Here is a 25,871-nt window from a genome sequence, read left to right on the forward strand (position 1 = left end):
CAAGCATTAACTCAACTTCTGAAGCTTTCCCCACCATTACATCATGTGCACCGTATGCCAGGAAAATTTTTATCTTGCATTTCTGCTTGTCATGCTGCTGCAAAAGACTGTCAGTATTATTATTTTTTAAAGTTGTCAGGGGGAAGGGGAAGGGTGTGTGTTTCCTCCCCCCTACGGTTATGAAAAGCAAAGCGATGAGAATTACTGGGGCGGGTGGGGGGAGTCGTCAATATTCGATGGGGGTTGCAGAGGGATCCATGCAGAGAAACGATGGAAGTAAGCACGCCTTCCAGAGCCGAGACCGCCTGAAGGGGCGAAGAAAAAACAACAACAACGAATCAGTGGCGGCTCCGAGGCAGGCGGAGCGCCTCTCCCGAAGCCAGCCGCACTGCGTGCCGCGCCGCCCTGATCCCCACCCCTCCCTCTGTGAGGAAGCCAATGGGCGCGGGGGATGTTAGCGGCTGGGAGGTGGCCGTGTTGCTACAGCAGCGGCCACACTTGCAGTGGCGGCGGCGGCGGCGGCGGCCGGGAGCTGAAGCCTGAGGGTGCCGTCGCAGCGCGCCATGGAGGGGCTGGACGGTAAGGGTGAGATGGAGCCAGAGCAAGGCCGGCGGGTTGGCAGGCAGGAGAGGCGCCGTGAGGAAGGACGACAGCCTGCCAGGCCGGCCGACCAGGGAGGGCCGAGCTGCCTTTGTGTTTATCCTTGAGTCGGGGGAGGGTGGTGTCGGCGCCTCCTGTGCAGCCAAGGAGGGGAGGGGAGGGGAGGGGAGGGGAGTCGGTGGCGAGATTGCGGGGGAAGAGGGAGAGAAACAAGCAGCAGGCGGGAGTATCCTCCTCCCTGATGCTGAAACGTCAGTCCTGGGAGGAGGTAGCTCCCCTGTCTCCTTCCAGAGAGGAGCCGAGGGGGGAAGGTGTGGTGAGAGAAGGTGGTTGCTAGGCTTGGTGTATTGTATGACTGTGTGCATGGTGTGTATATGCACGCAAAGGGGGCACCCCCTCTCCCCCACCCCGAGCCGTTCCCCTTTGCTAGGGGTGTGTCAATGTCAAGCCCTCCCCTCTCCCTGTGAACAAAACCCATAGCCCAGGGGCTGGGGGCTTTGGTGCGCGTGTCTCCATGAAATGGCATTCGCTTGACATGTTAAAAAAGACCGGCTCTGCTTCCAGTGTGAGGGATTTGCTTGACATAGATGTCACTGAAGCCAGCTGCAGAGCTTTTAAATATCTCTAAAACCCTACAGGCTCTGCGGTCCCAGTTATAAATGCAATCCGTTTTAATATTATAAGATGTAACGGTGTCCTCTTAAAAAATTATATATGCATTCGTTTTTAGATATGGAAAAATAGCCTATGGATGCTTTTAAATAAGGTTGTTTTTATGTATGATATGAGTGGGTTTTGCTCTGGAATGCATCATGTGTGAATGTTAGGGGAGCCGGAGAGCTGGTTTTTAAAGCAAATTATGTACTAGCCGTTGTGGTTTTGAATTTCAGCTACAGCTGTGGAAAATGTAAAATGAATAAATAAAATGGTGTCATTTGTGGCAAAACACTTAAACCTTTTAGCTTTGGAATGAGTCTTGCTGGTGTAGGGTATCTCTCCTTGGTGAGCCAGGTTTGGCTGAGCTTTCTTGGCATGTCTGTGCTCTCTCATTCCAGACCAATGACCTTTTTATGGCTAGCTTGGCTGTACACGTTGAGCATTCACCACTTTCTTGTCTCTTTTACATATCTAGTTATATTAAAATTCTACATATAGTAGTTTCCCCTACTTATCTGGTCACCATGCTTTTCTCATTTAGTCCACAACTGTTCATTTGGTTTACTGCTGACAGCCGACATCCTGAAGACGATGACAGTGTTATTTTGGATGCCTTGTCATCTCCTGGTGTTGAGTTCTCCCCTGCCCCTATTTTTTAATTCTATCTACTAATCATACAAATCACCTGAAACGAATGTGTAATATTGATAAGATCTGAAATCTGTATATATTGGGGGTGGGAGCATTAAGTTTTGCTAAGACTTTGTTAAACTACCTGACCTCAGAAAAGACTGAAAATTGTATCTTTTTAGGACCAATTTTGACTTGAGCTACAATCCTGTGCACAGTAAATCTCACTAAAGTCAATGTGTACTTAAGAATTACAAGCCACTTGCTTTAAGTTGCAGAAACGGAGTAACTTGCAAAACTATGCCTTAACATATGTGAGAATGAGTTATACATTTGTCTAGCTCTCTGAAAAACAAAATATCCCTGAAATGTTATACAGGTGTTTCTTGGAAGTACAGAAGCACATAAGAAGAGCCCTGCTGGATCAGATGGAAAGGCCTAAGTAGTCCAGTATCCTGTTTCCCACAGTGGCCGTTCAGATGGCTCTAGGAAAACTACAGGGAGGAGATAAAGGCACGCTCCCCTAACATTGTTGCATTGTAGGTAAAATAACGTGCTAAATCATAACGCAATCTATTTAGGACATTAGGGAAATCTGCATAGTAAAAGCTCAGATTTTTTGTGTGTATATTGTATGTAAAAAAAAACCAACTTGTGGGAAACTAATTCCAATTCACAATTTTCTAGGGAACCCACATCTCTAAAACTCTGTGCTGAGTGCAGAGTACTTTCTTTTGTGCATCTTAAAACTCTTGCCAGTAGTTTCATTGCTTGTGATACTGTCCATGAGCTAGAAAAACTTCTGTGTAACCACTTTCTCCATACCATGCATACGTTTATAGGCCTCAATCCTATATTCCTCTAGTGGCCTTTTTACAAAACTAAAAAGCCGCAAGTATTTTAGCTCTTCCTCCAGCCTCATGATCATTTTGATTGCTCTCTTCTCTACCTTTTCCAGCTTTACAATAACCTTTTTGAGATACAACAACCAAAACTCTACAATGACTGATAAATTTACTAGAGGGGAAGTCTATTGAAATTTAGTACTTTAGTTCTTTAGAGTAACTACTGAATAGTACAAATGAGTAATTTAGCCAAGATGTTAGCCGGTATTTCACATGTGGCTGTACCACAGATCTATATAAGAGCAATTTAATATTAGAAACTGTTTTTGATCCCTTTCCTAGCAATATCTAGCATTTCATTTTGGTTTTCACCACTCTGAGTAATTTTTTGTTATCTGCAAATTTGGCCACTTTGTTTCTTTCCCCAACCGCAGATAATTTATGAACAAGGTAAAAATTATTGGCCCCAATCTTTGGGGTGACACTCCCCCTCCCCACTTAATACTTTCCCCTGTTGTGAAAATGGTCCATCTATTTCTACTCTCTGCTTCTTGTTCTTTTTTACTAATCCATTAAAAAGCCTGCCTTCTTGGGCCTGCCAAGAGTCAAGACTCTTGAGTAAATGTATCAGTCATAGAATAAATTTACTCAAGTGTCTTTGGTGAGAGACTTTGTCAAAAGTTTTTTGAAAGGCCAAGTATACAGTGCCAGCTGTATCACTTCTATCCATATAACTGTTGACGCTCTCAAAGAACTAAAATGTTAATGAGGCAGGACTTTGCAGAAATTATGTTGATCCTCTTTTAGCAAGGTGTTTCCTTCTATATGCTTAATAAATTTATCTTGAATTGTTCCACCAGTATACCTCACCAGGCTATTTCCTCGATCTCCTCTTAAAAACCAGTGTGGCATTAACTACCTCTCAGTCCTCTGGCACAGAGGCTGCTTTTAGGGGCAAGTTACATATTCTTGTTAGAAGACCAGCAGATTAATATTTAAGTAATTTAAGCAATTTTAGGTGCTGAATGAACCTAGTGGTTTGTTAATTTTTAATTTGCCGATGTGCCCTACAGTGTTTCTGCAACGTTTGCATCCTGAGGTATGCTTATACCCATACACAAATTTATTTATTTTTAAAAAATGGGACACACTGCCAAACACATAACTCCCTTCCATATTCTCTCTCTCTCTCTCTCTCTGCAATGGCAACGCTGATTCACAATTCTTATTTTTGTTTGTTTATATTTTATATATATATATTTTTAACTTCCTCCTCCTTCCAAGCAGCATGTGTTGCTGCTTGGCACTAATAGCACAAACGTTGCAATTGAAATCTTCAGTTCAGTGTGAGTCTCTGGGTCAGCCCCAAAAGTGGGGAGTTTAAACTCCCTGTTTTTGAAGCTGACTCAGAGTGACTTTGCATAGTACACCAGTTGGGAAACGCTGCCCTTGGACATCATATCTTGTCACCTCTAATCAATGCAGTTCTTCAAACAAAAGGGATGAAAAGTAGACAAAAAAATTATGATTTTTAAAATGCATCATAACAATATTTACCAAGAAAGGCAATTTAGATAATCTGTACTTCATAGTTTAACAGCTTTCAGGGCTGTATCAGCATTTATTTATTAATTTATTATTATTTATTCGATTTGTATACTGCCCTTCCAAAATGGCTCAGGGCGGTTTACAACAGGATTAAAAGAAATTAAAACCAGTTAACAGTTAAAATCAAGAACTATAAAAACTATAATAAAAGCAATTAAACATTCAAATAGCGAATAACCCTGGAAAACCAGGGCAACCATTTAAAACAATTTAAAACAGTTTACAGCAGTTTAAAAACCCTGGAAGGCCAGGCCAAACAGATAGGTTTTAAGGACTCTCCTGAAAGACAGTAATGAACTCAAATTACGGATTTCTGCTGGGAATGCATTCCATAGCCCAGGACCAGCTACAGAGAAGGCCTGCCTCTGAATTGCCACCAGATGAACCGGAGGTAACTGGAGACGGACCTATCTAGATGACCTTAATGTGCAGTGGAGATCGTGCAGAAGAAGGCACTCTCTAAGATAACTTGGACCTAAGCCATTCAGGGCTTTAAAGGTAATAACTAGCACTTTGTATTTCGCCTGGAAACTTATTAGCAGCCAGTGTAACTGTTTCAAGACGGGCATAATATGGTCTCTGCGGGTTGCCCCAGAGACCAATCTGGCTGCCGCATTTTGAACTAACTGAAGTTTCCGAACTGTGTACAAAGGCAGCCCTATGTAGAACGCATTGCAGTAGTCGAGCCAGGAGGTTACCAGCTGATGCACCACTGTTTTGAGGTCATCCTCTTCAAGGAATGGGTGCAGCTGCCGAATCAGCCGGAGCTGATAGAAAGCACTCCTGGCCATGGCCTCCACCTGAGAAACCAAGGTGAGGCCTAGGTCCAGGAGTACTCCCAAGCTGCACACCTGCTCCTTCTGGGGGAGTGTAACCCCATCCAGCACAGGAAGATCAAAATCTGCTTTCAGATTCTGAGCCCCCACAATCAGCACCTCCATCTTTTCTGGATTCAGCTTCAATCTGTTATCCCTCATCTAGCCCATTACTGCCTGTAGGCAGGCATTTAGAGAATGAGTGCCATTTCCTGAATATGAAAAGCAGAAGAAGATTTGTGTGTCATCAACATACTGATAAGACCCAGCACCAAACCTCCTGATGACCTCACCCAGTGGTTTCATGTAGATATTGAAAAGCATTGATGACAGAATGGAGCCCTGAGGGACTCCATATAACGGCTCCTGTTTTGAGGAGCAACTGTCACTAAGCTCCACCATCTGAAATCTACCCCAGAGATAGGAGTGGAACCACTGCAAAGGAGTGCCCCCATCTCCCCTAGGCTATCCAGTAGGATTCCATGGTCAATGGTATCGAACACCGCCAAGAGATCCAGTAGAACCAGCAGACTCACACTACCTCTGTTGGTTCCCCAGTGAAGGTCATCAGGCCGACCAAGGCTGTCTCACCCCATAGCCAGCTGTAGAGCCAGTGTGAAATGGGTCTAGATAATCAGTTTCCTCCAAAACTTCCTGGAGCTTGTTGGCCACCACCCTCTTGATCACCTTGCCCAACCAAGGGACATTGGCCTCTAACTATCCATCACTAAGGGGTCCAGGGAAGGCTTCTTAAGGAGTGGTCTAACCCTACCCTCCCTTAATGATGCATTTAGGATATTAACTAGGTCACGTCCAACAATCTCCCTGCTAGACAAAAGCAGCCAAGTTGGGCAAGGATCCAGAGATTGGGTGGTAGGCCGCACCTCCCCAAGTAGCATGTAAATTTAGCCTGTATTACATACATGCTGAGGTTCAACTATGAAATTTCATTTTTTTCCTTCGGTGTGGCCCTATGGTACAGCGGATGGAGTGCAGGACATGAATAATTGTGTTAAATTGTTCTTTAAACCACAGATTCGGTACAGCAGGTACTCAGGTACTCTCATCTTCAGCTTTGAGTCTGTAACATGGGAATGGTAGTAAGTGAAAGCATGAGTATTGTGGAGTCTGGTGAGATCATCACAGTAAAGCATTCTTCACATTAAAATTCTAATAAGCAACCCCAGTTGAAGTATCTGAATAGCAGGCTTAGAACCTCTAGAAGCCAGAACTTCTGGTGATCTTGGTATGAGACTTTGTATCAGGTGATTGCTGGTATTGGATTAAGAATTGTGCATGTTATTCCCAGGAGTCCTTATTGGCAGTTTGCACGCATCATGTACATTCCATTTACCTTAAGTGTAGTACTACTTAAGAGCTGCAGTGATATTCCAAACACTGACAAAGAATCTCCAATTAAATGGTGGCTTTTTTGGTTCTCACTACTCCTCTAAATAAGCATATGACTCTCCCTTCTTTTCCCACCCTTGGGTGACAGAACAAGGAGAAAGTATGAGATGGAGGCACAGAGATCTGTTGTATAGCAGCGATGATGCAGTTGCTTTCCTTGCCTCTTGGAGAGTTGGAAGGCAAAACAGATGATTATCCAGTCCTACCAGGACTGCAAGGCATCACACCAAATCATCCAGGGATGCACACTCCACTATTTGAGCTGTCATTCCAAGCACCAGGAGGATAAGCAGACAGGTGTGTGTTGTAGTTGACTAGGCTAGGAGAAATGTGGGCAGGAGGGTTGGTGGTAGCAAAATAGCTGACCCAAACAGCCAACCATCCCAACAAGGCTTGTCATTACCACCTTTGCTGCCTGTCCTCTGCTGCCACCTGTGGTGCCATAACAACTCAGCTAGCCAACCAGGCTTTTCTTCACCACCACTCAGAGGAGATGCCCTGGCCAGCCCAATAGACAACAACCAGGCCTGGTACATAGTGAATGAATTCTTTCCTATGGTACGCATGCGTTTATTGCTGTGGCAGAAGCCTCAAAATCAGCTACCCAAGTAGTTTTCAAGTCAGCAATCTTAGCATATACAGAATTGTTGTTAAGTGAGTTGCCTTTGTGTGAGTTCTGTGACAATCCTATAGATTCCCAGGCAGCTGTGTGATCTATTAGCAGAAGAAAAAATTAGTATCAATAGAGCATATTATTAGTATTAATAGATCATCAGTTAGAGCACATAGGTGAGGGCTTGGCTTGAGCAAAATAATCAGGCTTCAAGAAATATAACCTCAATATAACTATAAAGTAACTTTCAGTGAAAGGTTAGTTGTTTCACTGTCTGCAAAAGATCAGAGTCCTGTTCTCTATGAATTAATGAATTTATTATTATAGTCAGTGGCCAGTAATCAAAAAATAAAATGGAAAATAAAATTAAAGTAAAATAAAACCACAAACAATAGGACTGGGCAATAGAGTATCAAGACATATAAATACAGAGGTCTCAGTTACAATTAATCAACTGCTCCTGTCTCATTTTGTGTGTTGCAGCACAGAATCTTGCTACCCCAGCTGTAATTGCTGTATAATGGTATGCCAGAAGAAAGGAAGTATAATATTCTTCTGATTGACCTGGCATGTTTTTAAAAGGTGGTTCAATTCAGGCAGTGTGAATGTCCCTATAATATAAACAGTATAAAAGCACATGTGAGATGGACTTGATATTACCAAAACCACATGGGCATAGCCAGATCCTGAGTGGTATTCTCTTAAATCTGCCATCCAAAATGGCAGAAGGCAGGGCATTAAACCGTGTCAGCAAGAACACTCTCCTCTGATTTAGAGTGGTCAAATTTGTAAGGTATGCTTCTGGCTGAGGGTAGAAACCACCTGGAATGCTACTAAACGTAACAAGTCTTAAATCAGATTGCTTCTCCATATCCACAATATGTTGTTTAATAATTTCTTTGGCGGAGTCATGTCCCAATGAAAGTAGATATTATGGAGAGAGGCCATATCTGCCCAGTTTATCATGAAGGCTCTTACACCAATTAAAATGGAACTCGTCTTTCAATACCAGAGGGGCCAGACCCGGATGACAAAAATATAATTTGAGCCAATAGTTAATTGTGTGAAGCCACCCCTGGGCCCCCTATTCTCTCCATAAGGTCAAGTTTCATTATGTGCTTAAGCTCAACTTTTAGCAAAAGGCTGAAGTTCACCACTTTTAGATCAAGTTGCCCCATCAGTGGAAATAGAACATAGGTGTGTGTTCAGGAAACATTTAGCTCACTATAAAAGCTATACTCAACTAGATAAAAAGTTGTTCTCTGCACAGGTACAGAAAGTGAAAAACTACAATTGAAGTACACAGATCTGGTGATATGAAAGGTCAAGGAATTAGGGAGAGGTCGAGGAATAAGGGTTCTGACCAACCAATATTCCAACGAACAATAAAGGTCAAGGGTAATGTGTTCTACACTAGGGTTTTGTTGAGGGAAAATGCGTGTAAGAATGGCAGAGAAAGGATGGGAGGTGTTGCCAGTTCTGCAGAGGAAGCTCCATGCTGACTTCCTAAGGCCTGGTCACCTCAGCTAGGTGAAAATGATGTATTTATTTAGTAAATTTATATACCACCCCATACAAAAAAAGTCCCTGGGCGGTTCACAATATAAAAACCATTAAAACATTAACATAATTAAAACAATTTAAAATACAAGAAGTTATATTAAGAACTAATCTGCTTACTTTCCTTTCACTTTCTTTACAACTCGACTGAATTTGACAAAAGTTCAAATCGAGATCCACAAGTTAGATCTCTTGGACCTCAAATATGCTGTTTTGGATTGGGGTAGATGACATCATCACAAACTATGCAATTGAGGTTTCCCCCTGTGTCCCTATAGCTGTAGCAAATTTGATTCAAATCAGTTCAGCAGTTCACAAGTTAGCCCAATTGCACCTCAAAGGTTTACGTGTCTGCCATCTTGAATCTGGGTGGATGACATCATCACAAACTACGTAGCTGAGGTGGTCCTGTGTGTCACTCACTACAACTGTACCTCATTTGGTTCAAATCGGTCAGACAATCCACAAGTTAGTCCACTTGCGCTTCAGACATCTTGAATTGGGGTAGATGATGTCATCACAAACTATGCCATTGAGGTTTCCCCATGTGTCTCTACAGCTGTAGCAAATTTGGTTCAAATCAGGCAGTTCACAAGTTAGCCTGCTTGCACCTCAAAAGTTGATCTTGAATCAGGGTGGATGACATCATCTCAAACTGTGCTGTTGAACCGTCCTATGTGTCCCTACAACTGTACCCGATTTGGTTCATATTGGTCCATGCACGGAATGCCAGGTGATCTCATAAGTGCTGGAAAGTAGGTTAATATTTTTTTTTTTTAAAGAAAGAAAACGAAGCTGTAGAACTATAAACTAAAAGCCCAACTAAACAGGTATGTTTTAGTTCCTTCTTAAAAACATTCAGAGAAGGAGAAACTAATTTCGTTATGAAGCGTCTTCCAGAGTCCCCGGGGCAACTCTAGAAAAGGCCCAGTTTCGAGTCGGCACCAATTGAGCTGGTAGCAGCTGCAATCGGATCTCTCCAGTTGACCTTAACAGGTGGTGGGGTTGATGAAGAAGAAGGTGTTAACTTAAATACCTCGGACCCAAGCCGATTGTATTCATCTTGATAAAGCATAATAAAGTACATTTATATCATTAACTGAATAATTGTCTAGACATTTTTCTGTGGGTTAATAAGCCAAATATGGCCATACCCCAATCGAGGATAGTGTATATCCCAAGATGATGATGATGATAATGATTTTCTTACAGCATCCTTTCAAAGTATTGGGTAGGTAGCTCCAAGGACTAGAGAGGGGATAGACAAGCATGTGAGGAAATTGGTGATGGTTTGTTCTTAGTTAAAAGTTTACATTTTTTCTTTAAGCATCAAGCAATAGTTCAGTCAACTCAACATATTCCCCCCCCCCCATGTTTCTTTCTGGTCCATTCCTCTTTATATCCTTCTTTTATATGCTGTAGACTTTTCCTTCTAGTATGTTTAACAGTCTGTTTCTAAGAATACAATATCACTGTGCTCTTGGTCAGTTTCTTACAAACCAGTACTATAAAAGAGAGAATATATTTTCTCACATGAACAAATGGTTACTGAATACTTATTGAGCTAAATCAGGATGACTTCAGTTGCAGCTGAGCTCGAACAAATCCAAAAACAGTAATGGTTTTACTTCTTATGTGTGTTAAATGAAGTCTGGACAAGAGGATTAAAGCTTCACATCCATCAAACAGGTCTTTTCTAGTCTGATATGCCACGTCTGCTGAGGAAAACATAGTTTTGTTTGTAATTTCTATAGCATTTTATTAAACAAAATCCTTTCTAAGCATCATGTACATTCTTTAAAAGTGTGTGTGTGGTGGGGGGATGGCAATTGGTTGTCCTTTTCAACAAAAACTGAAAGTGGGAGATGACTCTGGACACACCAATGAGTTTTATTAATTATTATTTTTTTATTCTTAATTTGATTTTGATTTGAGTTTGTGGTCTGGATTGCTAGGTCCAAATCTAACATTATTCAATTGAGTATTCTGGCTTTTTGTTTTTGGTACACAGCTGCTGTTTGCTTTCCTAACATACTATTTTGACTGGAGTACCTTTTAATGTATATTGCTGTGCCATGGTGAATACTTCATTCCAAGTAAGATTATACCAGTGCTAATGTCATGAATAAGATTTGGATATCTCCTTGTGAAACCTTGTTTTGTCAAGCCTTAAACAATTTATTTATGCAAACACTGGTCTACTTTGTGGTTATAACTATTGTTGGGTGTTTAAGCAAATATGACCTATTCAAGATGGCTGTGATCTAGGATCAGGTATAGGCTGTACAGAAGGAAGAAAATACAAAACCAAAATCAAAATGAACATGGGATAAAACCGTAGACTGTGAGGCTGTTCTCACGCTCAGCCTAACCTGGGGTAGGGACGCCCAGCCCAAGTTAGGCTGCGCATGAGAATTGCCAAGATCGCGCATGAGAATTGCCAAGAGAATTGCCCAGTCCTGGTGCAGGATCATCTTAGGCATGAATTACAAACACACATACACCCTGTGTTCCAGATATTTCCTCATGTCATATTTTCTTAGGCTCTTGCTGTGTCTGTCTGTTTGCATTAGTGAAATTGATGTTTCTGGTAGTGCACAGGGAGCTGTTAGGATGAACTCATCTTAGTTATAGATCACAGGATTTTGGCTCTGTGATGGTATCTTTGAAAAGCCTTTGATTAGTCTCCACAAAGGATGGGATTTCAGACCTCTGAGTTTTGTACAGCACTAACTGGTTATAACTACCATATGATCAATAATCTCTAAATGGAACAGTGTTGAAGGAAACAATATTTCTGAATAAAAAGGCATTCCTTGCTTGTGTTTAGATGATGTACGTGTGTGTTCTAGCAGACACCATCTTAGAAAGGATGGTGTTCTGTGTGAGGGAGGAGGAGGAATGCTACTGCTAAAATTGTCTGCTACTTTTTTCCAAACTTAAATATAGTCAATCAAAAGAATCAAAGATTAAACATCACAGCGCGCTCTCTCTCTCTCTCTCTCTCTCTCTCTCTCTCTTTAAAAAGGAAAGTTTGTTTAAAACTTGTTCTTCATCCACCCCCATCCCCCTTCCAATAAATTTAGCTGAGGATACTAATGTTGTCTGTGAAGTATGTATTAAATAGATAGACTTCAGTAAGGACTGTGTATTCTGTTTCTGCACTGTGCAGTGTAGTTACATGTTGCTAATCGCATATTTGCTAATGTAGTTGCATATTATTGATCACATTTTTGCACCAGTGCACTTACAGTTTCCCTGCATTACCCTGCTGCAAAAAACGTCTTTGAATGTGCAGCTACAGTGGTATGGTCTCTTTGTCACCTAAATATTGCATGACTTAGGAGGTTAAAAATGGGCTTAGGAGAAATGATCCTGTATTTATTCAAAAAACCAGGTTTGCCTCCTTGTACTGGTGTGATGTTGAGTGTGCATGCACATACCTTATTTTCAGCCGGGTTGCTTACACTAATCAGTGAAGAATCCTGCTGGAAACAGACCACTCAGCAGTATAGATAAGTAACAACATGACTAACAACCATGCAACACACCCACTCAGGAGTCATCACTACATGCCCTTGAACCAGTTAAGAAAATGGAATTAAAAGTGCAAGAGACCCATGCAACACTGGGGTAACACAGCAGTCTCCAAGCAAACAGAACTGATAATTTACAGACAATGGCATAGCCAGTTGCACCAGAATATAAGATAGAATTGTGTAGTTAGGCATTCCTGATCTCCAGTGAGGATCTAGCAGCACAGCTGACAGAAGGACAGCAATGGATCTCAATAGACACACCAGTGCATGGAATTCACAGCACCACACAAGTCAAACATAGGAGTGAGTTTGATGCACACTTGTCTACAAAAGTAGGAGCTGTGTGCCACCATAAAGAATGTAAGACATAATTCTCAGCTGTGTGGATTTTGGGAAACAGTGCCTAGACATGCCACTGCACAAGTACAGCTTTGTTCTTAAGCAGTATTGCATCTGTGTGATAGCCACAAACAAGGCACATGAAGACAGCAGCATATGAAGAGAGTGTACACACATCGAGATGTGTCAGAAGACTATACAACTCTGCTCCCATGCTTTATATTACATAGGAAATAAAGGAAGCATCAGTACAGAATGCTGCCACTGGTAAATGGAGTACCTAGGAAGACAATAGGGTGGAAGGGAAACTGGTAATGCAAATCACTGAAAAATGCAAAAAAGGGAAAAGAGAGGATTTGTACAAACAGCGAACACCTATCAAGAATATTAATCACAGACACAGGAAAGGCAGCTATCTATTGTTTCAATTCTCCGGTTTTCCACATATATTTGTATTTACTTATTTTTCAAATTTGTACATTGCCTCAGACTTTCATCTCTGGGGAAAATATGCTGTGTAATGCTTCTGGGTTCAAGGAAAAGCGTTCCATGTAGGTAAACTGCCTACTGGATATCAAGGGGGAGGCAACCCGAAGCTTACATTACTGCTGTTCTCAGACCAGCAGATTATAACAGATGATTGTTACCAAAAACCCAATTATAGCTGTGAGAAGACTTGCAGGCGACAAATACAGCTACCAGATAAACTATTGCCATGTGTAGGATGAAGAAACTGAAAACAAAAGCCTCATTGGGCATGGTACCCAATACTCCATTGATACTTGGTAATCGGAAGGCAATACTCTCAACACTGTTCTTTGTTGCATGACTTGCAACAGATCAACTAAATATCTAAGAGAGGTACAAGACTACAAGTGAAAAAGTGGGTATAGTTTACCCACACCAACCCCTGCAACATCATCCCTCTGCAAGAGTCTGTCTTACTTATAAACCATCCCTCAAAAGGCAAATAATTACAAGAGCAGACCAGGTAAGTGTGCATGCAGTGGGTGGAGGAGGGAAACATGGACAGGAAGTTGTGGTGAGGACCAGGAGCACATAGACGGAGGAATTCACATTAATATACCTCTTAATCTGCACTCTGTCATAGACATGCCCACTGTAAACCAGAGAACACAACAGTTAATGTGTACTTTGTTTCTTTCCACAGGTAGGTAATCCATCCAGTGTTTCCTGGATATATGCGGTCTATCCAGAACAGGATAGTACTAGCAGAACAGACTGTGGAGCACTAGAAGCATCTGTATGGTTCAGGGACAACTTGCCTGCTTCTTCCAGCATTCAATAAAAACCATAACTAATCCTTTTGTCTGTTGTAATTCTAATTTAGATGGTACGTGTATGCCTCAAGGAGCTTATCATTTTTTTGCTCTTGTAAATTGATGGTACTATAAACATATAATACTACTACTGAATGCAGCCGCTCCCCACCCACACCATACTTTGAGTGGAACACATGTTTGATGTATTCACAATAAGATAAACTCCCAGGAGGATGTCTCAGCAGTAGGAATTGTCTTTCAGCAAGCTACCAAGGAGTATGGTTTGATGTTTCTGCCACAAGGAAGCCACACAGAATTCAAGAAGCAATGTTATGCAGATTCACTAGCTAAAATCTGTGCCAGTTATATGTGGTGCAAAACTGGAGGCAACGCCTAAAAACAAGAAACCAAACTGGTTGGCCATTAATCAACATGTGATGTGCGAAAGTAGAACATGACAAAGGATGATCTGGAAATGCGGAGAAAATAATGGGATGAAGTGAACAGAGCAACTGGTTGAAAGAGACAGTATTTAAGAAAGCAAGGAACTGCTCTGTATGCATTTTATTTATCCTATTCAGCCCATTTCCCCAACTAACCTAGTATTCAACCTATTGTTCAACTAGCTTAGTATTAACTACTGTGCCTTAAGAACATTTAGCCAAAAATATCTGGGACTGATCATGTGACTTAGCCAAGAAAAATGTGTACTGTACCAGTTCGTTATGCCCTCTCCCAAAGTTGTCCAGAAGATCATGGTGGATGTCAAGAAAAAATGTACATCACTGGTCTTTTTAATGTCTACAAGAGATTCCTATGAATACCCTGGCTACCTGCCATTGATGGTCCTTGGTTATGGAATTGCTGAGTTGAGTGAAACATTGAATGTCATTGCTTAATAGTTTTTCCTCTTGCTTCCCTGTTTTCTAATTTTACAATAATTATTTAAAGATTAATAATTAGAGATGCAAATTTTGAACAATGTATAACAAACCAAATGTAAACTGTTTAGGAGCTTAGAAAAGGATTGTAGATGGAACTCGGATCCTTTGCTTCCTATTGGGCTCCACAGTATTGTTCTATAATATTTAGACTGCAGGTATAAAGGGGATGGTTGCTTTTAACTTGGCAATGGTCTGGAGGACCATTAGAGCACAGTTGTGTTTGTGAGGAACATAGTAAGCTGCCATATACTGAATCAGACAGTTGGTCCATCTAGCTCAGTATTGTCTACACAGACTGGCAGCAGCTTCTTCAAGGTTAAGGGCAGGAGTCTCTCTCAGCCGTATCTTGGAGATGTCAGGGAAGGAACTTGGAACCTTCTGCATGAGAGTTGTCTGAGCAATGTTGTGTGGGCTTCATACTGGAAGTGACACTTCTAACTTTTAATATTGGTTTTAACTACTTCTTGTGTTGGAACAGAGCTAATGGCTGGGCATGGGATATTGCTTAGCTTGTTCCAGTTCAAGCATGGACTCCTGTGATGGCTATCTTGGCTTTGCCATACAATTATGCTCCATCAAATATGTTAGTCTCTGTTGCCTAAAAATAACTTGGAATAGAACTAATCTTAAAAAGATTGTGGCACAACAGGAGATAATGTAATCCTGCTGAAGAAACATAGGTAATTGGACTAGTGCTTATGGGAGAAATCTCCTAAGCAGGTTTTCCTCTGATCATTATTCTTTTAATACCTTAGCTCACTTTTATCCCCTAGAGGCTTACTATTTTATGGGATATTTGTTTCTTCTTTTGTGGGGGACAATATTATAAGAGGAGAATTAGGGTGTAGTTTAACATGAGATCAATATAAAGTGTCCAACAGAAATATTGCTTTAATTCATGTACATTATTAATATTTATGTAGCTTGAATTACAGGATAAGGGAAGAACAGTTTTTATTTGATGACAAAGTATTTTGTGTCTCTTCCAAAAGCTAGTTCTTTCTGTACTAGATAATACAATAATTGATTTAGGGAATTGGTGAATCTTTGCTAGGTAGTAATGACACATAGAAATCTGTGACACAAAATGGTATGCACACAATTTTAGGATGAGCAGACTGCAGCGGGGAAGTAACTTGCCTGGGGAGCAAGAGGTTGCTAGTTTGAATCCCTTCTGGTATGTTTCCCAAACTATGGGAAACACCTATATCTGGCAACAGTGATTAGGAAGATGCTGAAAGGCATCAGCTCAGACTGCGTGGGAGGAAGCAATGGTAAACCCCTCCTGTATTCTACCAAAGAAAACCACAGAGCTCTGTGGTCGCCAGGAGTCAACACTGACTCCATGGCACAACTTTACCTTTAGACCCTGCATTATCCAGTGTTCCCAGCCAGTGTGGACTGGGAAATTCAAATCTCATTCAGCCAAATATAAAAGTGAAGAAGCCCTGAGCTCAGTAAAGCAAGGGCAGGATAGAAATGCAACAAAATAAGGGAGCAGGTCTTCTGTGCAATTAATGAGCAGTTTTGCTTAATTCTTAGGACATACTGGTGATTCAAGAGATAAAGAAACATAGAGGGCATTCACATGACACGACTTGCCCGGATTACCCCAGGCAGCTTGTGTCACCTGGAGCACCAGGAGCCCTCAGCTCCCGGATGCTCCAGACCTGTGGAGCCACTTCATTTGGCCACTTTGTGAAATGAATGCCACCTCATTTCAAAACAGATTAGCACATAGGTTATGCAGCATAATATTGGCAGCTCTGAGTGGCCTGTGCTGTTGCGGGCTTCTACAGAACCACTGGCAATCCTGCAATTTTGTACAAGAGCGCAGAGTAGCTTGCCTGGTAACACTACCTACATTGTAATGTATCTTTTAAATATATCTATCTATCTTGAAACTTTCAAGATCTTAATGAATTTCCAGGTAGGCCATATTCCTTGGTATCTCAGATGGCATATTGTCTAATTTAGCAACTGCTGTAACGTCACAGTGATTTCTAAATCAGAAAACAGGAAGAAGCCAACTAAAAATAACCCTCAACAATAAAATGTCTCTGGCCTACAGTTACTTTATACATTTCAGTCACTGAAAACTAAATCCTGGGTGAAGCATATGCTCAGAGGCACTCTTAAATTTAATTCCAAGTGTGTGTCACTTCCCCAATGTACCATTTTGTACTTGGCTCCAGTTAGTGGACCTTGAGTTCTAGTAAACAAAATAAAGCTCAAGCTGGAAATTTGCTCAGTCCTTCCAAAGAAGATGGAACTTCAGTGGGTGCAGATTGTCATGCATGGATGAAAGAAAATATATACAATATATTTTGAAATCTACTCTATTTTAAAAAGCTATTAAAGGCACTGAAACACTCTTCTTTATCTAGCTGTTCCAGAAAAGTAAGGAAGTTGTATAATCTTCCTAATTTTTAAGATGATATCATTTGGAAGCAGCTTTCCTGTCTTTGGCCATCTTGGCCTTCTAGAAAGCTGGAACTTCTATATTTGTATGTACATGGACCTATGTTAGAAAGCAGGTTACAATTCAGCATATTCCACCACCACCACTCAGTATAATTAAGCGCACAGCAGCAACTAGAAATAACCAGAAATCAACATGAAAATCTGCAAAACAAACCAACAAAAGCTCAAACCGTGTCTGAACTACTTAATGTGATCCACATTGGTGAGTTTGTGCAGCAGTGAGCAAAACTGAAGTTTTTGCTCATGATGAACTTTTGAAAAGTGGGAATAAACCATTTGCTACAGGTGATTCTGCCCACTGGGGATGGTACATCTCTCTTGTTTACTTTTTCAGAGCTGCAGTATACTAGTGAGTCTGTCTGTCTATCTACCTACCTAAAATTCCGGTAGATTGTCCATGTGCGGCGCATTCCAATGCAAGAAAGGGAGAGTTGTAAAGCAAGCGGATTGGCTGGGTTTGCAGCCAGGCAGAGGCTGGCACAGCAAGTAGATTGGCTTGGATTGGAGAAAGAACTGGGGCTGTTGTGGCGGGCATGGGGGCTGGGAGGGGGGAGAGTGGCAGAGGAGGTGGACGGTGGGGTGAGGAGGTGGAGGCGGTGGGCCCTGGCAGAGGAAGTGACAGGTGGGCGGCCTGGTGGGGGGGAGGGAGCCCAGTGGGGAGATAAAGCACTGCCAGGGGGTGGGAAGGGAAAACTGTCAGTGGAAGGAGGAGGATGGGGACCTCCGGAATGACGGGGAACAGACTGGGGCGGAAGGGGGGGGAAGCGGCGGGGAACGGACTGGGGCGGAAAGGAGGGGGAAAGCAGCAGGGAACGGACTGGGGTGGAAGGCAGGGGGAAGCGGCGGGGAACAGACAGGGAACAGGTAGTGAAGGGGGAAGCGATGGGGAGAGACTAGTGGCGCAGATGCTATGCTCCAGGTCTCCTAGTTTAGTTTGAAAGGGTGGTAAATGAAGACATGAGATTTAATGGCCATACACAACAGATATTGTTCATGTTCTTTAGTACATGCGTATACTTTTAGTTCATTATGCAATCATTATACATCAAAATCCAAAATTGGTTTGGATTATATTTTGGATTACTTTCCGGTCAATCCTTGGGCAGTGTCAGCATATTTATTATCAATAAACATCAGTCCTGAAGTCAGCATGAGAGCCAAAATTGATCTTTGTGTCTCTTTACATTGTTGTTTTCCAGTAATACTTGCTGGGAAGACCCGAGTATTAGATAGTGCCTTGAGGCTTATATGTTTAAATTCCCCTGATAGTAAGAGAATAGTGCCAGTGGCATTTTTCTGGCATTGATCTTGTACTGACTTTGTAGAGAACATGGTAGCAAGATCACTGCTGTTGATCTGCAACCGGCAGTAATAGCTGAGTGTAGATGTGCTGTTTTGCAGATGTTGATGCGAACAGTGAAATCATCATTAGCACAATTAAGCACAAATCATCATTAGTAATTAAGCACAATTGAATGTGATTCAGTTTCCTTACTATTAGTGAGATTTCCATACTTTTGGTCTTGGCAATGTTCTCCCATGTACTGCTACTGTTAATAATGGCCTTTGGTCATTGAGGCTGTGGATGATGGGAGTTGCAGTCTGTGCCCAGAATAACTTCTGGACACCCAAGCTTGAGAACCCCTGTCCTTTAGAGTTGAACAACATTGGTGGTACGCTGCTATGTGCAGTGCAGATCTGGTTTCTTATTGCTTTGTCATGTATTGCTTTTATATATGATACAAAGGGCTTGTGTGACTTCTTGACTTTACTGGCCTGACGGGTTGAACCTCAAGATGGAAGGTTTTGGTTTAGCCTGTAAGAAAAGGCTTATAGAAAGCCTTATAGTTTCTGTCAGGCACACTAGATCCTATTGTCTATGTAATCAGTTTACCTTAGTCAAGGATGCTTTTGCTAAAGAGAGATTATTCTAGATTTTCTTGCTCGAGCTATCACTGTAAAACAACAACAACAACAAAAACCAAACAGTCTTTCTTTAGGTCATGCACAGATGATCAAAGGTACATTTAGGGAGAGAGACTACATAAAATTGGACTCTTTCCAATTAGGCTGTTAGGACGTTTCCACTACATACTCTAGTTAGTACATAAATATGCCTGTTGGTTAAAAACACTGTTCAGGCTTCTTGCTCAAAGACATTTTGAGTTGCTTGATAGTTTCTTTCAAACTCATGTATGTAGGAACATAGGAACATAGGAAGCTGCCATATACTGAGTCAGACCATTGATCTATCTAGCTCAGTATTGTCTTCACAGACTAGCAGCGGCTTCTCCAAGGTTGCAGGCAGGAATCTCTCTCAGCCATATCTTGAAGAAGCCAGAGAGGGAACTTGGAACCTAGATGCTCTTCCCAGAGCGGCTTCATCCCCTGAGAGGAATATCTTGCAGTGCTCACACATCAAGTCTCCCATTCATATGCAACCAGGGCAGACCCTGCTTAGCTATGGGGACAAGTCATGCTTGCTACCACAAGACCAGCTCTCCTGTTAATATAAAATCTGTTAATATAAAATCTGAAGGCTGCATGGTTGATTTTGATTTCAATCAAATTGTTTTAAATCACTTCACAGGACTCAATTTTAATGATTGAAATCATGATTGAAATCACTAATCAGGAAGATTCCACTAGTAAAAGTACATTCTTGTTGTCCAATATAACCTTAATACATATTCAGAGATGTAGGTTTCATTTTTAGGGGGTAGATACACACTGTAATAGGTACAGGCTTCTCATAATGCTGCTTCATTAGGGCAACCAGACCTTGCATTTCATTGTTGCACTGTTTGCGTTTCACTTGCATGCCTGTCTTATCTATAGGTACGGGAACTTCATTAAAATATTCCCAAGTGGGGTCTCTTTTACAGTCTGCTGCTATGATAGATGTTTCCCTTCTACAATGGAGGATACCCTCAGAAAACCTTTCCTCAGACTGGAGGAAACTGGAGTTCGTCTACAGTTGCCACCGGCTCGTCTGGTGGCAACACAGGGATGTTCCTTCTCCGTTGGTCCCCCAAGATGATGGAATGTGCTCCCTACTGAAATACGGGCCTCCCCATCTGTGACAACTTTTAAAAAGTACTTGAAGACAGCTCTTCACCCAAGCTTTTAAATCCGACTGTGGTTTTAAATTGTGTTAAGCTTTTTATTTTCTGTGTTTTAACTTGTTTTATGTCTCTGTAAACCGCCCAGAGATTAAAGTTTGGGGTGGTGTACAAAGATGATAAATAAAATGAATATGTTCTGTTCAGTGTTGGTTTCACTTTCTATTACCATCCTTTGCATTTATATCCAGACTCCTCCTTGGTTAGATCTACTCCATCTCTCCCCCCCCATCTTCTATTCATTTATTGGTCTTCTTTAATCCAATTCAGATATTATGCTGTACAAGTGTACAGTTGTCTGTACGGTTATCCACATGTTTGTGTAAATTACTGTACCTGGGTTCATTTAAAAAGTGAACATGGATGCAGGCCCCTCAAATGCATGGTACAAATAGGAAGTATACTTCTGTACCTGCGTTCAACATAACATGAGAATGACTGTACCTGTGTAAGATCTGTACCTGGGTATACTGTACACTCGTTGTACTAGTGTTGAACATAATATGTGAGTGGGCCTAATGTCTTTGCACTTTTAGAGGAGAAAGAGAGGGCAAGGGCTTGACTGTGGGTATGTGTGGGTGTGTGCCCTGCATGCACACCACCTGCAGAATAGGATTGATCAGGTCCGTTGTCTCTCAATCCCATATACTGCTGTTAACATGTTCACAGAATCTCATTAGGGGTTATGATTAGCATGCATGCTGATATCTTTGACCTAGGTACTCTTTAAATAAATTGTGTGTTTAAAAAAGTAAATTGATTTAAATTTTTAAAAATCCATTTTTTAAAAAATTAACAAAACATTGATTTGTATCAACACTGGAAAGTTGACATACCAGAAATATGGAAAATTCTGCCTTGGCTTTTCCTGGTGTCATGCCCTGAATAAAGAAGTAGCTAAATGGTAGAGCATCTGCTTTGCATACAGAAAGTCCCAGGTTCACACCCTGGCATCTCCAGGTACATTGGGATAGACTCCTGCCTGAAACCTCGGAGAGCTGCTGTCAGTCACTATAAACAGTACTGAGCTAGATGGGCCAATGTTCTGACTTGGTATAAGGCAGATGGTCCTATGTTTAAGACCAATTAAAAAAAAATTGGAATCACCAAGAGTATCTGCCTCTATCTTTGTCTGCATATGTGTCCTTTTGCTATAGAGGAAATCCTGCGCCTAGGAGCCAGGCAGCCTTGAAAGACCCTAGATGACGAGAACATGTTTTTTTCTTTTCCAATGGTCGGTTTTTATATATCCTAACATGTGTACATGACAGTCTAATGGGTAAAATTAGAAAATATTATATCTAAAATAACAGGAGTATATATCTTTAAAAAACAGATATCTAAAAGAACAGATAAAAGGAGTGTATATCTAAAAGGAACAGGAGGTCTTTCTATTGCTCAGATGAAGTACAAAGAGAATATTCAGTTTCTAGTGGATAACTTGTTTTTGGCAAATACCACTGCAGTCCATTGGGCATTTGCCAAGAGCAATAGGCAGACTGAAAGGAAAGATAGTGCTGTTGCTGTTGTAACAATGGGACACTAAGTGTTGTGTATTCTGTAGTACTATACATTGTAATTTTGCCTTGAGCACATAACAAATGTCTCTAGATCAGCTGACAGTTGTATCCATTAGGCTTTTGAAAGTGTGTTGTTTCTTATTTACATCAATTTTAATACTGTAAAGCATCAATTTATGGAGAACTGTTTAATTGAAATGTTTAGAAAAACTTTTAAACTGAGTACAGTAGACTCAATCTGTTTTATTGATTTCAGAATACAGGATCCTAGAGTTCACCTGTTTTCATAGAAGCGTCTCTCTTATGTTAAGGAGAAGAGCTATTTCAATCTGTCTTTGTTTTTTAATTTAAAATTCCATGCTCTCAAGCATGTATGTATTTATCAATTTTCATGCTCTCAAGCATGTATTTATCATGTACTCAGGCATGTTTTAAGCTTAGAAAGCAAATCTACTGATTAAGGTATAATTATTTTGTGCTGAGATCTTGAGTCTGCATTCTTGCTTAAGAACATCAGAGCCTTTCTGGTGTGATCAAGGTCCAGCATTCTTTGCAAGAATCACAGCTATCTGCAGATTCTAGGTGTCCACTGTAAATTTGCTAGTGGCTCCCACTGCTCCCGTGTAAGATTTGATGAGGCTCTGCTCCATATTCCTTTCATTACACTAAGTGAGATTTGCTATGGTCCCAATATTGTTTTATGCTCTCTTTCTTCTTGCTCTTAAGTCTCATGTTACAACCTTTTTATTTACTACAAGTCGCGTGCTGCACTGGTATCCTTTGATGGTATCCAGTGTGGTTTTGTTTGAACAGTAATCAAATTATTCTACTCTTATTATGGGCAATGACTATAATAAAATAAAAGTACTATAAATTGAAGTGTTACAGGTAGTTGAACTGTTGGGTTTGGTTGTGGTCCAGGTTCATTAGTATATTTTTAACTCTGTGGCTCAGACACTAAATGTCAAAAGTGGTTTAGTAACTGGTTAAGGCACTTAGAACCAGTTTTGAATCAGTTTAGATACATTTCATTCACATAAATATACTATTCTTTTGTTTGCAATCTGTCTCTATAAAATGAAAACCATGGTAACTATTACACTGGAGAAAAATATTATTTTTAAACTGTTTATTTTGTTAAGATTTTAACAAACAAAATACATATGATGGATAAATACATGACAATACCAATTTAGGTATTTAGCAGTTCCTGCTATGTGTGGGCTGCTTTTTTTTTTTTTTTTTAAGACATTCAGACAAATAATACTAAATAGGAAGTTTGTGGTGGTGGCAGTGTATGCTTAACACACAAGTTCCAGTCCTATGAATACTGCACGTATGCAAGTTCCATTACAAATGAAGATGTTAGTGTCTGTACCTTGTGCCCCCAAATGCCTCCCCCCCCCGCCAGATATGGGAAATTCTCCTTTCCACTCAGGTGGAAAAGGCAGAGCATTTCCTGCTCCATATCTTATGAATGAAGCCCAGACCTTGTACGTAATGCTTGCATTTGTATGGGTATATTGAAAATAATGGGTATATTGAAAATAATGTGGACAAGATAGGTACTGCTTAAACAAGGGTAAATTAGAATTGTAGTGTTATGTGTATGATTACTTTGGGTCTGTGTTTCTTTTAAGATAACGGAAGTGTGGGGCGACCTGAAGATCTGTTACCGTGCAAGATTTGTGGGAGAACTTTCTTTCCAAATGCACTGGTGAGTAGAAAATTAAATTAAGGATCTACATTGACCATAGTTCCTAAAAGTGAAGCTGTTACGAATTTGTCACACTCTCAATGCTAGCAGTTTCAGCATATATGTTTTTGTTTGTTCTGAATACTGTGGGGTTTGTTTATCCAGGTCTTGGTTATAATAATTCATAGCTGTCTTGCCTGCGACAAAGTGGGGTAATAATTTGGATAAATAAATATAGCTTTATCCTTCTGAGACAATGGCCTTCTTCCTAAATCTCTTTATTGTACTATATACTGTAGATAACTATGGTTGTGCAATAGTTATCTATATGGTGGGATTGGTTTGGTGGCAGGATGAATTGGAGCAGACGGCTTTTGCCTCTTTTACACTGCTTAACCCAAACCAAGCACCGGTCTGCTCAGGCTGATTCATGTCAAGGTGGGTCTGATTTGGCTGCTTCAGCCCCTCATCCCACCATCCCCCCATTTACCAAGCAAGGGGCAGGACAGACTGCATTATTAGCAGTGAGGGAGCAAATGCTTCTGTGGCTTCATTTCAAAATATGTTCTGGCAAGTCCCCCCTGCTCCGTCTTCCCCCCTTGCAGTCTTGGGGAAGGCATAGTGTATCTTGAGGAATTGTTGTCTCTTCCCAGATTGCAGTAATGATTGTAACCCAGTAAAGGCTACAGTTCTCAAGATACACTGTGCCTTTCCCAGGACTGCAGGAGAGAAAGTAAAAAACAAAACAAAAAAATCACTGCCTAAAGTTATTTTAAAAATGAAGCTGCGGAATCAGCTGTTCCCTTGTTGCCATTTATACAGCCTGCCCTGTCCTTTGCCACTTTAACTCATATCACCCTGGCTGGTACTTCAGCTTGGGTTGAATTGAGTAGAAGAGGTCAAAGCAGCAGCCGGATGCAAATTGGACCCAATTTAGCTATTAAATCTTTGCACAGTCATACTTCTCTCTAGACTAGGAATCTGGGGAATAGTGGTGAGGAAGAGCCCAAGTTCCAGTTCTGATTTGAAGCAACCCCTTCAGATTGTGCTAGAGTGAATTGGAGCACCTTCCCCTGGAAGTGCCAAGGCAGCCCCCAGACCAAATCAGGCCTGGTTTGTACAGCCCTAATAGTAGTTGACGGTGGGTGGAATTATTTCTTTCCAAATATAACTGTTGCATTTCTTCTTCTCGCAGAAAAAACATGTTCCCATTTGCCAAAAAACTGCTACTAGGAGAAGAAAAACATTTGACTCCAGCAGACAAAGAGCAGAGGGAACTGATATTTCCACAGTGAAACCTCTGAAACCACGGGTGGGTATATGAATGTTGGAATATGACTGTTTTAGGCAGCTATCTATACATGACTGATGGGCATGAGTCATTGAGTTGCATGTGTCTTATGAGTGTGAATTGACTCATGGCAGTCGGTCATGGAATATAATTTGTTTAACAAGGGGCCAGTAACTTAAGGGTTGAATCTAAAATTCGTAATAGATGTGGCATAGAAACATCTGAAATCAGGCAGCCCAATCCTGAGCCTTTTTATTCAGAAATTAAGAAACTTCTGCGAAATTTATTTCTTACTTTAGGATTTCAAGCAGTATGACTATTATGATGATGATCTTTGTTTAAGGAGCCCAGTCATATATTTCATGATCCACTTTGGAAGTTCACAACAAAAAGTTATTCTGCTTTTTAGAGTTGTAGCCAACAGAAAAAAAACAGAGCCCGGTCATTTATTGCTGTGAATATTGCATGCCTTAGATATCTGATTCTGAACCAAATAATTGAATTTTCTCAAAGACACCTAAGAACCCTAATCAGGTTTTGACTTCTAATAATGTTCTCAGATGAGTAATTTTCATTGTACAAGAGAGAATACCTATTTTCTACTGGATCAGTTTCAGTTGGTACAGAAATATACAAGATTTCATATTCCACAGAACATGCCTGATGCTGTAGTTACTGTAGCTTAAAAGCTTACACACTCGTTCACACTGCTGAACTGTTTTAACATAAGAAATTGTCCTGATACTAATGTGATAACTGGCTATGAATCAACATATGAATGAAAGTAGTAGGTGCCAGTGCTTTTCAAAGAAATGGGCCTCCTTAAGTCTAATATTAACAGGATGATGAGTGTAGTGGGTAATCTGGTATATGGGACCAGTGAATGAGTGAACTTCCCTGAACATTTGTACATCT

At 40.9% G+C, this 25,871-nt stretch overlaps 1 protein-coding gene across 3 annotated transcripts in view; it reads left to right on the forward strand.

The window, feature by feature from the left end:
* Positions 1-426: 426 nt before the first annotated feature.
* Positions 427-25,871, forward strand: part of ZC2HC1A (zinc finger C2HC-type containing 1A) — a 53,637-nt gene continuing 28,192 nt past the window's right edge. Inside the window, exons 1-5 of one of the 3 annotated variants that reach the window (XM_053244638.1) lie at positions 445-579; positions 2,267-2,426; positions 13,788-13,970; positions 23,610-23,686; positions 24,861-24,977. In XM_053244638.1, coding sequence (XP_053100613.1) covers positions 13,883-13,970; positions 23,610-23,686; positions 24,861-24,977 — 282 coding nt within the window. In that variant the 5' untranslated portion in view covers positions 445-579; positions 2,267-2,426; positions 13,788-13,882. Of the gene's footprint in view, positions 580-2,266; positions 2,427-13,787; positions 13,971-23,609; positions 23,687-24,860; positions 24,978-25,871 lie in introns of all 3 variants that reach the window. The other 2 variants (XM_053244639.1, XM_053244640.1) reach the window with 2 other exon arrangements.

Source organism: Hemicordylus capensis, chromosome 4 (genome assembly GCF_027244095.1).
Source record: "Hemicordylus capensis ecotype Gifberg chromosome 4, rHemCap1.1.pri, whole genome shotgun sequence".
NCBI lineage: Eukaryota > Metazoa > Chordata > Lepidosauria > Squamata > Cordylidae > Hemicordylus > Hemicordylus capensis.